At 41.9% G+C, this 15,012-nt stretch overlaps 2 protein-coding genes across 2 annotated transcripts in view; one reads left to right on the top strand and one right to left on the bottom strand.

The window, feature by feature from the left end:
* Ccdc81 (coiled-coil domain containing 81) overlaps positions 1 to 6,621 on the top strand; it is a 30,828-nt gene extending 24,207 nt beyond the window's left edge. The window contains exons 14-15 of the mRNA XM_027407601.2: positions 2,938 to 3,063; positions 6,106 to 6,621. Coding sequence (XP_027263402.1) covers positions 2,938 to 3,063; positions 6,106 to 6,247 — 268 coding nt within the window. The 3' untranslated portion in view covers positions 6,248 to 6,621. The remainder of the gene's footprint in view (positions 1 to 2,937; positions 3,064 to 6,105) is intronic.
* Me3 (malic enzyme 3) overlaps positions 1 to 15,012 on the bottom strand; it is a 223,170-nt gene that overhangs the window by 15,206 nt on the left and 192,952 nt on the right. The gene's annotated exons all lie outside the window — the stretch shown is intronic.

Raw genomic sequence — 15,012 nt, forward strand, 5'->3', positions numbered from 1 at the left:
TTTTAAAATGATTTACTTTTATTTGATGTGCATTGGTATTTTGCTTATATGTATATCTGTGTGAGGGTGTTGGATCCTCTGAAACTGGAGTTACAGATAGTTGTGAGCTGCCATGTAGGTGTTGGGAATTGAGCCAGGGTCCTCTGGAAGAGCAAACAGTGTTCCTAACCACTGGCACATCTCTCCAGACCCATGGCCATCTTTCCAGCTCCGCATGATCCCTCCTTTGAACTTCAACTTCTCACTTGGATCTCTAGATCACTTCTTAAATGCATTCTGATTGGTTGTCATGTTTCTGTTACTGTATTAATTGGGTGATATGGATCAGGTTACATTCTTTTGAGGGCATTGGTTTTCTTTTTGTACTAGGGCTGATGCAAGTATCTACCTCCTGATGGTCCAGAGTTAAATGACTCCTGCAAATAGCATAGTGCTTGCCTCTAACTCAGTGCCGGATAGTTTTATGTCAACTGGACACAAACTAAAGTCATCCGAGAAAAAGCCTCCACCAGATCAGGCTGTAGGCAAGTTTGTAGGACATTTTCTTAGTGATTGATAGGGGGAGGGCTCAGCCCATTGTGGGTGGTGCCATCCCTTGGGCTGGTGGTCCTGGGTTTTATAAGAATGTGAGTCAAGTAAGCCATGATGAGCAAGCCAGTAAGCAGTACCTGTCTATGGCCTCTGCATTAGCTCCTGACTCCAGGTCCCTGCCCTGTTTGAGTTCCTGTCCTGTCTTCCTTCAATGATGAACAGTAATGTGGAAGTGTAAGCCAAATAAACCATTTCCTTCCCCAAGTTGCTTTTTAGTCTTGGTGTTTCATCACAACAACAGAAACCCTAACTAAGACATTCATCTTGCTGGCCCTTCAATAGGTGCTCTGTTTTGGGGTCTTTGTTTGGGCTGACTTCTAATGTGGCCATTAAAGCATATAAAACAAGTGACCCTAAATATTTTACCTAGAATAGATAGTGCTAAAATCTTAAATTAAACAAAGAAATGGCTTCAGAAAGGCTACAGTAGCCTCTACATCTGTGCCTGATGGTGAAGTGATGGTGTGATTACCAAGTCATAGCCTACAAAGTGCTACGTGTGAAGATGTTGCTCTACTCTGTGGCAGAAGTAGCTACAAAGGCCTGTGGTACAAGGCTTTCCCATGACTTTACCTCCATATCCTGTGCCACGATTGTGTGAGTGTATGAAATACACTGTTTTTTTTTTTTTAACCCAAGCTTGCTATTTCCATTTCCAAGGATTCTGTGATTTAGAAACCACCAGATTTTTTGCTTGCAGAGACAAAGGTTATAACTCACTCATCCTAAAAGACTTTTTGTCCTTTTGATGGTGGAAGGAGAGAGAGTGGCAGCATAAGAAGATTTGTTGAAACATAGTCGAGCCTGAGAGAAGGCAGAGCTTTCCTAATGATTTTTTCTTTATTCTTTAAAAAAATTACTATGGAGATGTAATTGACATATAATGGACTGTATGTAAACACATGTTGTTGGGTTTTGATTTAGATATGCAATGGAACCATACAGTAAGTATATGTTTTTACCTGGTTTACCTCATTGAGTAGTGACTTTGAGATGTTGGATGTAACAATAGTTCTGTGTCTCTGCCTCTTAATTAAAGCATATGGGAATAAAAAAGCTTATGAGAAAAATAGATACTTGTCAAAGAGTTCCATTCTGTGATGGGTATGACATGTTGGATATATTTTATCATCTAATCTTCACAATAGCCACTCAATAGCAATTAGGTTAATGGTGGTTTTTAGGAAAAAGTGACCCAGTTGAAGACAGTACTGATTTTTGTCAGAGGGCCCTGTCACCTAGTGGCAAATGTCATTGTCATACAATGTCTGTCAGAGAAGTGTGAGTCAGTGGTCACGCTGGAAGACTTTAATGAGAATGGATGGCAAAAGTTTCATCTTGGCAAAAATAGATTCACATAAATAATGTGAACCAGACTTAACATGATTTGTAACAGTTGTGATGGCTTATGTGGAGACAGGCGGTAGAAACACCATCAAGAGCGAGGCTCCGAACTTCGTTCTCTTCCTGGGTGATATGCCTGCCATCAAGCATTCCTGTCAGAGCTGGGTAGTTCTGCTTCCTTTCTCTTACAAGTCATTTCTCCCCCTTTCTCCTTTCTGCTCTCTCATTTTGTCTCTTCACTTTGTCTCATAAAATGCCTGTAGCCCCCAAGTGTACTTCTGTACTCCCAGCACCCTGGAGGCTGAGGCAGGAAGATCTAGAGTTCAAGGGCACCCTGAACTACTGAGACCTTTTCTCAAAAGGGGGAAATAGAAAACCCAGAAGAGAGCTGGGTGTTGGAGGCACACACCTTTAATCCCAGCACTCGGGAGGCAGAGGCAGGCGGATCTCTGTAAGTTTGAGGCCAGCCTGGTCTCCAGAGCAAGTACCAGGATAGGCTCTAAAGCTACACAGAGAAACCCTGTCTCAAAAAACCAAAAAAAAAAAAAAAAAAAAAAAAAAAAAAAAAAAAAAAAAAAAAAAGAGAAAACCCAGAAGAACCAGATGCCTGTAGCCACGTGAGGGCTGATTGCTGACAGCTGAGAGGCTGGGAAGAAACAACACAGTATAGGGAATCCATTTGGAATGATTCTTCAGATGAGTCAAATTAGCTTCAAAGGACATTAATGCTTTGGAAGCTGAAATGGTTAATTGGACTAGGACGTAAGTTCTGCTAATTTGAACCAGGGTGCAAGCTGAAAGATCTTAGAACCATCCATTATCTGACTGCTGGCAGTTTCACTGTGCCTTTTCACCACCCGAATCTTGTGCACATTCTAAAGACGCCCAAAGAGAACCAGAATGCTCTCTGTCTAATTTAACGTAAAAGACTTAGTACTACCAGGGTGGTCCCAGGCTCTCCCCAGCATTGTGAATGGAGTCAGGCTGTTCTTTTCTCTCCAGGCACTTGGCAGACAGAGCTGCTGAGGCGGATCGGATGAACAGAATCCACCAGTGCTTGCAGGAGGACTGGGACAGGAGCCTGTCAATGAAGAGGCAACGGGACCTGGAGGAGAAGGCCTTTGAGCGGTGAGACCTAATGGGAACCAGGCACTATTTGCTTGCAAGAAACTTCCTTGTAAACCAGCTCCATGTTTTCTTTCCTCTAACTCAGTGGTTCTCATCCTCCTAATGCTTTGACCCTTTAATACTGTTCCTCACGTTGTGGTGACTCCCAACCATAAGATTATCTCGTTGCTACTTCATAACTGTAATTTTGCTACTGTTATGAATTGTGGTGTAGATATCTGATATGCAGGAGATCTGCTATGCCACCCCGAGGTAGAGAACCACTGCAAATCTAACTCTGGAGTGGTAGAGAGTCTGAGTGTTACAAGGTGATTAGTATGGCCCTCTACAAAAATTCTGTGGGGACAACAAATTTGCTTCGTGAGAAATGCTGCTGCAATTGATTAGCAATGTCTTCTGTGAGCAAGTGGCTGGAAAACACTGTGTTTTATGCTAAGTTTTCATTGACCCTGCCCTGATCTTTGTTTCTGCCCTGGTGGTTCTACTTTGCTGAGGGTTGCTACTCTCTTTGGATAGAGCTATGTTGAAATAGGGGTGAGTTCTACTCTGAACACTTCCAAGCTTGGCCTTTATGGCTGTAAGAGCAGAGTCAAGAGAAGACTGACTGTGGGAATGTGAGCTACATACAGTAGTAGAGCTGGGCCCCTCTCTGGTTGTGTATTCAGTTTGAATCTGCCGTTTATAGTTAGCACGGACTTTGGAAAGACTGCTAATGTTCGTCATCTTTTTTAGTGTGTAAACTGTGAAAGTAAATCATTGCCTGACCAAGGTAGCACAGGAGTTTTAGGGGTTAAAAAAATAAAAAGATGGGAAAGTATTATACTCTGAAAGCAATAGAAATCCTCTAGACATTTAAGGTAAGATTTTATAAAATGAAAAAAAGATTTCATAAAATGTTAAGATTCATACCTATACCATCAGGAAAGGACCACACACAACAACAACAACAAAACAGTTTAAATGGCTACTTTTCCACTATTAAGATTTTATTTTTTATTTCTGTGTCGTGCGTGCGTGCGTGCGTGCGTGCGTGCGTGCGTGCGTGCGTGTGTGTGTGTGTGTGTGTGTGTGTGTGTGTGTACATGTGAACCCAAGGAGACCAGAAGAGGGTGTCAGAGCCCTTGGAGTTTGAGTTACAGGTAACTGTGAGCCACCTTTGGTTGTGGGAGCCAAACTTAGGTCCTCTGGAAGAGTGGCAAGAACTCTTAAGGCTGATCTCTTCAGCCTCGACGTTATTTTTTTTTAAAAAAGATTTATTTATTTTATGTATGAGCTTTCCCCCCTCCATATATGTCTGTGAACCACTTGTGTGCCTGGTTCCCAAGGAGGCCAGAAGAAGGGTGCAGGATCTCCTGGACCTGGAGTTACAGACAGTTATAAGCCACCATGAGGATGTTGGGAATCAAACTTGGGTCCTCTGGAAGAGCAACCAGTGCTCTTAACCTCCGAGCCACCTCTCGGAGGTGTTTTGTTTTGTTTTTCATCACGGCTCTTCATCTGCTACACTTTTAGAGTCTCTTGAAAGGTACTTCTCATCTGATTTCCTAATGCTGGAGCTCATTGGTAAGTAAGGAAGTATGAGGGCTAGCATGGTGATCAGGAACCACAGGAGAAGTATGAGGAAAAGAGGAAGAGGAAAAGTGTGGGAGTGGGAGTGCTCAAACTATTCCTTTCAGTCTTGGTGAAAAACAGTGAGAAGCAGTGAGGCACATGCCAGCAAGATTTTGTTTGGATTCAGAAAGAATGCCTGGCCAACATGATGGCTCTGGATAGAGGAGTCACAGGAAATAACTGAGCTCAAGTTAGCAAATGTGTTCCAGGGGCCACCGTAGATGCTGGGGTGACCTTAGGCTTTATGTGTTTGGTGTTAGGTGTGTGAGGTTAGGCCTGAAGGAAGGGTCAAACTGTGGGAATTTGCACACAGCCTTTGATTTAGTGAAAAGGAGGAGACAGTAGACTGCCAGGATGTGGGATGAGCAGCAGGTGGCAGGGTGAGGCAGCAGGTGGACTGTAAAAACCTTGAAAGCAGAGATCAGGTATCTTCCCTATCTTCCTTCCTTCCTTCCTTCCTTCTTCCTTCCTTCCTTCCTTCCTTCCTTCCTTCCTTCCTTCCTTCCTTCCTTCCTTCCTTCCCTCCCTCCCTCCCTCCTTCCTTCCTTCCTTCCTTCCTTCCTTCCTTCCTTCCTTCCTTCCTTCCTATAGCCTCTGCTTTATACTAACACTTAACTAGAAATCATAAGATAAAACCTTAAGTCAGCCAATTCATTACTGAGCTTTGAAGCAAACACAGAGCCCTCGACACCAGTAAATGAGATATTTGGGTATTAAATCTCTGAGAAACAATGCAATGGCTTCACACACAAGTTATAAAAAATATATACCAACTGCCTGCTGGCCCTCCACCATCTTTCACCATTGTCAGAATGATAGAACATCGATCTTTTAGGTACCTGTTTACAATAGTTATTAATGGTTTCCTCATGGAGGAATATTATCCTGCAGTGGCTAAGGTTGCAGCTAAAGAGGTAGACCAGTATTTCAACACTGCTTGGTTAGCTGATTTGAAAAGTTTTAACTATTGCTAAGTCTCCATCATTATGGAGTATATAACAGAATAATGCAAGAACGGAAATCACTGGATTTTTGTGAACACTGAAAGAGATCAAGAGTAAAAACCATCCTAAATAAAGCATCTGCAACTCAATAATGTCTCACAGGTTGTCAACTGTTTTATTCTTTTTGGCCACATGCTATTATGGTATTTCAATATGATAAGGTAAGTCATTTGTGCTGAAACAACAGCTTAAAAATATATATTTATATTATGTGTATGGGTGTTTGCTTGCATGTGTATGTGTATAGCATGTGTGTGCCTGGTACCCATGGAGATCAGAAGAGCACACTGGAGTTACAGATGGTTGTGAGTCGCCAAATGGGTACTGGAAATAAAACCTGGGTCTTTTCGGGTATCACTTTTCTTCTCTCTGCTTCTAGGGACTTGGGAGACACCCAATGAATCAGCTTTTACTTTCTTCTCCCCAGGGCTTCTGACAAGCTGTTCCTCTTGGACCAGTGTGAGAAATACCGTCGCTGCAGGCAGTGCCAGAGACGCACCTCCAATGTGGGCGAGAGCAATGTGTGGCCCCTGAATAAGTTCCTGCAGGGGTCGAGACTGCTTGTGTAGAACGCAAGTTTGAACCTATGTATTTTGAGGAACGTTTGGAATGGTTGAATATTTAGAGTGTGTATTTTGTACCTCTGAGGAAAAAAAAAATTGAGTGCTTTCAAACTTTTCTTGAATTCATGTGGAGGAATTATTTCCTTCCTGTCCCGCCTTTCTCTCATCCCTGAGTATTCCCTGAACTTGACTCTGCTAGAAGCGACAATGTCAGAATAATTCTTAGCCTAGAGTCCGTTTGCTATGGGGACTGGGAGCCAACTTCTTGCCGAATCATGAGGGGTCCTGACCCAGCTTTGTGACTTCTTTTAGAAACTTCCTATTTTCCCATCTGTAATGACTATATTATAATAAATACTTTCTAAGAGCTGAGTATGTAAGATGATTCATAATGGTACATTTTATCCGCTCCCCAATTCTAAACTTTTAAAATACATTTTTATTTATTCTTTGAAAATTTCATGCATTTCTACAATGGTCAGATCCATCTATCACTACCTTTCTCCAATTCCCCATCCTACCCATCTCTCCCAACCTTATGTCCTCCTTTGTTTTTGTTATTAATAACCCCTTGAGTCCAATCAATGCTGCCCATATGTGCTTGGATGTGGGACTTTCCACTGGAAAATGGGCAGCTCCCCAAGGGAGAATGGCTCTTCCTCTCTCAGTAGATCAACTGCCAAAAGCCTCTCCCACACCCAGGGTGGATCCTCAGGAACTCCTCCCTCATCCATTAGATGATCCACTAGAATCCAAACTCGCTGATCTTATGCAGGTTTTGTGCAGATTACCAGTTGCTATGAGTTGGTGTGTGCAATAGCCATGTCATGAAGTCAACATGTCACACTTCTCCTCCTGACCTGCTATCGCCTACATTCTTTCTACCTCCTCTTCAGTAATTTCCTCGAGTCTTGGGAAGGGGGAGGTTGATACAGATGGCCTACCCACAGCCAGTCACTCACAGTTACTTAAACTTGGCACTTTGGCCACTTTAGTGTCTACATTAGCCACTACTCCCTGCAAAAGGAGCTTCTCTGGCCAAAGTTTCTGAGCGCACACATAATGCCGAATGCAATGGAGTCAGAACTAGATTGACAACAGGTAGTTTATTAAAGGGATAGTACTCACATAGGGGCCAGTGACCAGGTTTACACAGGAGCCGGAGTGACACACAAATGTTTGTTCAGCCAGGTGGGAGAGAGAAAAGAGGGCTGTGTGTGCGTGCCTCTCTGCTACTTAAACCCTTGCTATGTCACTCTGACCATGCCCAAGTGGCACCTGTGGCCAGCCCAAAGTGGGCGTGGCTGGCGGTACCTGTGGCCAGCCCCAAGCAGTACCTCTAAACAGGATTACTCCCTACACACACATCTAGGGGCACAAACATAAACAGCATGATCATTTAGTCAAACAATAGTAAATTCCTCCATTAGGGTCTATGAGCTCCTTAGTTACGGGTCCTTGACCAGTTTTACAGTACCAGGCATGAATTCCCTTCAGATGCTGACCTCAGATCCAATCCAAACTGCAGTTGATTACCCCTACTAACAGTTTTGCCAATGTTGCACCAGTGGTCCCATCTTGCCAGGCAGATGGGAAAAATTGGAGTCCAATGTTGGTGGAGCCATTGCTACCTTTTCTCCCCTAGCAGTATGCAAAGCACCTTTTGGTACTACTCAAGCTAACTAGCAGAGAGAGTTTCCCGGTGAATCCAGGTTGATTTTTTTAAAAGTCCTGCCCCCACCCCAACCACTGCCAACCTTAGACCTTTATGGAAGGTTTTCATGTGCATATCACCCCAGAGGCTCAGAGCAATGTTTTCGGTGTGTTAGTTAGTGATAAACAGGGACTTAGCTAATGTCCCAAGGGATGCCATTCCCTTGGAGTTCTCCCATGATGCACTTTGTTGTCTAGTCATTTGTACATCCTGGTCACATGTCTGTTTGCAGAAATAAGTATGTCCTGTAGGGAGAGTCTGTCTGGCTTGGCAGATGCCATCTTCTCTCACTGTTTCACTCGTGTCTGTTTTTAGGCTGCATGTACTGCTGAAGAGGACTAGGTTCCTGTCTAAGGACCGATCAAGATGCTTTACAAAGAACTTTCTTCATTTATCTTTACACATTACCTCTCTCTCTCTCTCTCTCTCTCTCTCTCTCTCTCTCTCTCTCTCTTTCTTTCTTGAGTTCTGGAGATTGAGCTCTAGTCCTTGTATTTGCAAGGCAACACTTTACTGCCTACACAACTTTTCTTGCCTGTTTTTTTTTTTTCTTTTGGTTTTTTTGAGACAGGGTTTCTCTGTGTAGCTTTGGAACCTGTCCTGGCACTTGCTTTGTCGACCAGGCTGGCCTCGAACTCACAAAGATCCCACTGCCTCTGCTTCCCGAGTGCTGGGATTAAGGGCATGTAGCACCACTGCCTGGCTTTTTCCCCCTCCTTTGTTAAGTGCATATTCTCAGTATAACCATATGTATTACAATTATGTACAGTGAAAAGCTCACCAGAGAATCAACCTACCTTAAGACCCTGCAATACCACTGTTGGGCATATACCCAGAGGAGGCACATTCACACCACAAGGACATTTGCTCAACTATGTTCATAGCAACATTATTCGTAATAGTCAGATCTTGGAAACAACTTAGATGTCCAACTGAAGAATGGATAAAGAAAATGTGGTATATTTACACAATGGAGTACTACTCAGCGGTAAGAAACAATAACGTCATGAAATTTGCAGGCAAATGGATAGAACTAGAAAAAAATTATCCTGAGTGAGGTAACCCAGTCCCAGAAAGACAAATATAGTATGTACTCAATCTTAAGTGGATACGGGACATAAAGCAAAAGATAGCCAACCTACAATCCACAACCCCAGAGAAGCTAGAATCCTCTTCCAGAAACAGATGGAAATAGACGTAGAAATCCACAACTAACCATTGGGCTGAGCTTCTGGAGTACAATTGAAGTGAGGGAGGAGTGATAATATGAACAAAGGAGTCAAGACCATGATGGGGAAACACACAGAATAAGCTGACCTGAGCTCGTGAGAGATCACTGACTCAGGTCTGACAAATGGGGAACCTTCATAAGACTGAACTAGACTCGGTTAATATAGGTGACAATGGTGCAGCTGGGGCAATATATAAGGTCACTGGCAGTGGGTCCAAGATCTAACACTAATGCACAAGCTGACTTAGTGGAGCCCATTCTATATGTTCAGCCTAGATACAGGAGTGTAGAGGGGAAATGGGGAGGGACTGGAAGAAGAGGGAGGGGAAACTGTTGGGATGTAAAAAGAAAATAATAATAATAATAATAATAATTAATAGTAATAATAATAATAATAATAAAAAATCTGGGGGCTGGAGAGAAGGCTAAAAGTTTAAGAGCACGGGTTGCTCTTCTAGAGATCCTGATTTTAATTCCCAGCAACCACATGGTGACTCACAACCATCTATAATGAGATCCGGTGCCCTTTTCTGGCATGCAGGCATACATGCAGGCAGAACACTATATATTTATTTTTGTTTTAAATTTTTTTTCTGTCTGGAAGTGGGGATTCCTTGGTCCAAGTGGAGTAACAGCAGACAGCCAACAGATGGGGGGACTTCAGCAGTGACTGTGAAGGACACAGGATCAGAGCCCAGTTAGCTGAGTTGCTCTTGAGTCCTGAGCTAGCAAATTGGCCTTGACAGCTGAAGAAAATACCCATGTGCATTAATAAATAAGAACTAAATTCACCTCTCAGAACTGTTCCAAGAAGCCCAGCCAGAAGTTCCACCTATATGACCCAATCCAATAGCTTTGCCATGGCAGCTCACTATGCTGCTTGTTCCCAGGCGGGAGACAAGGCTTGGGAGTATGTGCATAGTCATGTGCCTGGGTTTGGGGTTCTGCCTCTCCAGCCTAAAGCTGACTTCGTGTGACTGTGCCGCTGGGAGGGCTAGGTAGGTAGCCCCCTTGCCTTGCTAAGTATACATTTTTTTTTTAAAGAATCTGTTAACTTTACTTCATCTGAGATTGGATTATGCCCTTATTCTTGAAGACTTTGATTGGATATATGAATGTGAGTGGATAGTTATTTTCTTTCAGTATTTTAAACAAATTAGTTTGTTTAAACTGTTTAGACATTCCGTGGGTTCTGATGAGAATTCTAGTGATTTTGGTTGTACATGTTTTATCTATTTTCTAGATTTTCTTCTTGATTTTTGGTTTCTAGCAGTTTGGTTGTGACAGGGCTTTCAGAGTGATCTTGATTTGAGTACAGTGTGTGTGCCGCTGTGTGGGTATGTGCATGTGAGTGCAGGTGGCCTTGGATGCTAAAAGAGGGAGGGCACCATCTTCCCTGGAGCTGGAGTTACAGGAGGTTGTGAACTGCCTGACATTGGTACTGAACTCTGGTCCTCTGCAAAAGCAGTATGTGTTCTTAACTGATGAGCATCTATCTCTCCAGCCCATGATCATCTCTGTTAATGATTATAATTTATGATGATATAATTATGTGCAATTACTCTGATGTACTTTTAATTTTTAGACTCCCCATCACATGTGCATATAATGTATTTTAATCATATACAATCAAAATTCTTCTTCCTACTTCCTCCCTCAAATTACCACCTTCTTGCCTGTCTTTCTTTCTCTCTTTCTTTCTTTCTTTCTTTCTTTCTTTCTTTCTTTCTTTCTTTCTTTCTTTCTCTCTTTCTTTCTTCCTTTCTTTCTCTTCCTTTCTTCCTTAATAACCCACTGAGTCCAAATGAGTGTGGGGCTATCCACTGGGGCATAACAAACCTACCAGAGGCCATACTTTTAAAGAAAAATGACTTTTCCTCTCCTAGAAACCAGTTGCCAATATTTCCTCAGCTAGTGCTAGAACTTTATGAGCCCTTCTCCCACCCATGCTGGAATGAAACTGACTTGATCTTGTACAGGTCTTGTTCAGAGAACCGTTGCTACTGTGAGTTTGACAGTGCAGCGCCCCTGTCATGTCTGAAGTTAGTGTTCTGCAGCACTCCTCCCTAGTCTCCTTCTCTCAAATTATTTCTGCTCCCTCTTTCTCGATGTTTTCTGAACCTTGGGGGGTTTGATAGAAATGTACCATTTCGGGCTAAATACTCAATAGTCTCTTATCAGTTATCACTGATGCTGTTCATTGCAAAAAGAAGCTTCTCTGACTAAAGTTGAGCGCAGCACTAATTTATTTATTATTTTTAAAAATAATTTGTTTAACTTTATTTTATGTGCATTTGGTATAAAGGTGTTAGATCCGCTAGAACTGGAGTTACAGATAGTTATAAGCTGCCATGTAGGTGCTGGGAATTGAACCCGGGTCTTATAGAACACCTCAGTGCTCTTAACTACTGTGCCATCTCTCTAGCCCTGAGAGCAGCACTAATTTAAAGGTATAAACATAAACATTTGGAAGGCAATTTGACAGCATTGACCACATAGCAAAGCAGCAGCAGGAGGTTCCCCCTCATGGCCTGTGATTGCCTTTTGACCTGTTGTATAGTATGAAGCAAAAATTCATCCTGAGGCACAGGCCTCAGATCTATTCAGAAAGCAGCTGGTTACCCATAATAGTTAAGCCACCATTGCATATATTGCGGGGTAGGCATATATTGCCGGGTAGGTTGCTATTGCAGCATGCACGGTTCAGTGCTAGTAAGACTATTGATGCCTGTTTTCTCCCAAGTAGTCTGCAGGCCATCTTCTGACAGAAAAAATTCAGGTCAATTCCAGCTTGACTTCATCCACTATACCCAGCATCCAAATCGTACTGTATTTTTAGCAATGGGGTTTTACCATCTAGGTGTGGTGGGAAATCAAGAGTAATGGTGAAAGCTTGTGTTGTTTTGAGGGTTTCTGGGACCTCCCTGATCAACAATTTGTAGGAAAGTATCCCAAACCTAGCACTGAGGTTTTCATTTAATAACCTATTAATTAAATGTGCATGGCTCCATGGGTGAAGGTACTTGTTGCCAAGCTTGAGGCCCTGAGTTTGATCCCCAGGACCTCCATCACAGAAGGGGAGAACTGACTCTTATAACTGATCTCTGCACATTTGTGGTACAGGGATGCACTCACACTAATAAAGGTAATAAATGTGGCAGTCAGGGAAGGGAGAGGGAGAATGAACCTCAGGGGCCTAGGATGTGGCTTGGGTCGCTAGAGTGCTTACATAGCATACAGGAAGCCCTGGGTTTCCATTCCATACTGCATAAAATGGATGACCATGCACACCTGTAATCTCAGCTCTTGCAAGGTGGGGGGCCTTGAAATTAATTGAAAGTGTGATGAAAAATGAAGATGTGCTATGGCTTATAAGACAAAAGTGGCCTGGAGCTTTCAACACCTTGTACTTGGAGAAATATTGTTCTAAAATGCGCTTGCGTTTCAGAGACCCCAGTGGAAACGAAAACAAGCGTTCAATAAAATATGGCTGTTTGGGGCTGTTTCCTTGAGATAGGACCTAATTTACTGTGCATATTTGTCAACAATGCATGCTTATCGAACGAGTCTCAAAATGCTTCTCTGGGAATATAAAAGCTACACGCTTGATAAAGTGCAACCTCTCTATGCACGTGATAGCATGCAAAATATGTAAGAAATTTAGTAAGACTGGCTGCCAAGACACAACCCAGAACTTGTCTGTTTTTAGTGATATAGGATTAAAATTCTAACAAAACCATAAACAGTATTCCAGACCTTATGTGGTTTATTCCTCAGTCATTTCAAACACTGCGAGTATATAGTTATTTGCCTGCTCTTCGGTGCTCTCCTTCCTGAATATGCGCTGGCATACATCAAGTTTGTGCAGCAGTTACTTCTGTGAGATTTTAAGTTTCACAGTGGTTAATGCAGTTCCATAAATCTCATTTTATGCTGTTTTGAAACCTATTTTGAAGAGTAAGCTTCGGTAGAAGCCCAGAGAGATTCATTTGCACAGAAGCGGTGTTTGTTTAATGTCTTCTGATAAAAATACCTTGCCATTTTTGTTTATGTTTGGCATACCAACTAAAGGAGGAGGGTGGGAGACAGAATTCAAGAGACTATGAAGGAAAATATTGTGTAGGACATAGGGTTTTTATTTAGTAAGCATTTTGTATGTGTGTATGTGAATGTGTGTGTGCGCATGCCAGAGGTTAACCTCAAATGGCAGTTGCTCTCCTCTTTGGTGTTTTGAAATAGGGTCTCTCAACCCTTACCTGGAGGCTAACTTGGTCAGTGAGTCCCAGATATCATCTCTTTCTGCTTCCCCCATGCTGGGATTATAAGTGCATCCCAGAACTCTCAGCTTTTAAAAAAAATAGACTCTAGAGATTGAACTCAGGTTCTCATGCTTGCAGGACAAGCACATGACTTACTGAGCCATCTACCCAGCCCCTGGTATTTTATAAAAAATGTAGAGATGCATTGTCTTTGTAGCTAAAACAGTGCTTAGTTATCCAATTAATGAAACTCCTAATTTTTTGCAAAATATTAGAAATTGCTTACTACCTATTACTTTGGCTTAAAGTGTGATATTTTCCTCAATTTTTTCCAACCAAAACAGGGCTAATCAACTGGACATTTAATCTTTTACATTTTTTTCAACACAGGGTTTCTCTGTATTCTTGGCTGTAGACCAGGCTGGCCTCGAAATCACAGAGATCCCTCTGCCTCTGCTTCCCAAGAGCTGGAATTAAAGGTGTATGCTACCACCACCTAGCAATATTTTATGTTTTTAAAGTTATGCGAGTTAAATTAGGGTTCTTGATAATTATTTTATTATGAAATTGATGAAGTGATTCTATGTTTTAATGTTAAGACAATGCTATTTTTCACTGTAGGGAAGAATGGTTTGAGTTCTGTGTCAGAAATAACTGGAGAGTGTTTGCTGACACCAGGTACTTACATGAGTTTAAACATCTGAATAAGTAATGAATTGCAAGAGATATTTCCAAGACATTATAACAGAACAGATGCATTATTAATAAAATCACAAATTTTCACAGTTTTGAGTTCACCATAAGTTCTAACAATTCTCTACTTCCTGTACCTAACACTCGTCCAAAATATATAAAGTAAATGTGGTCAAAGCTATAAGAAGATGATTGAAGTTTCCCATAGCTTTAACTATTTATCTTCAGATATAAGTTGAGTAGATAAAAAGTCATTAATATGTAGAACTGAGTAAAATAAAAGTCCCCCAAACAAAGAATATTGCATCAAACCATGTCGATGTACATAGTCTTTTTTAAGAAGATGTGAACTGTTTTCTTAAATTTGACCATAGCATTTGACAAAAAATAATTCCCCAGCAAATTTAAATATATTTCAGTAAGTCATAACAAATTCTTTGAGCATAACTCAGTGATATTAGGAATACATGTGGAATTTTGAAAATCTATATCTTGAGTTTTCTGCTTCTCTAAATGGGATGTGGTAGGTGATGGAACCCCAAGACACTACCTACAACCACTAAGCAAATATGAAGATATTCCAGAAGTCATATATTAAGAGATATGTGAGAGCTATGAGAGGGATATGGACCAGCATGGAGGAAGCCTTTCTGATGTAAGCAGCCATTTTCTTCTCTGGGTGCACTTACTGATTCTGGGCATGGAATAAAAAGGATCAGGTTGGGTCCAGGCAGATAGTTTTTCCTGTGGAAATGAGAAGTCCAACCAGGCTATTGGTGGTCATATGAGGCTGATGCCATAGCTCAGAAAATTGAAAATCACATCCACTTTCTTCTATCGTCTGTAAATTGTATTCCGCAGGACCCAGGCATTA

The sequence above is a fragment of the Cricetulus griseus genome, chromosome 3 (assembly GCF_003668045.3).
Source record: "Cricetulus griseus strain 17A/GY chromosome 3, alternate assembly CriGri-PICRH-1.0, whole genome shotgun sequence".
NCBI lineage: Eukaryota > Metazoa > Chordata > Mammalia > Rodentia > Cricetidae > Cricetulus > Cricetulus griseus.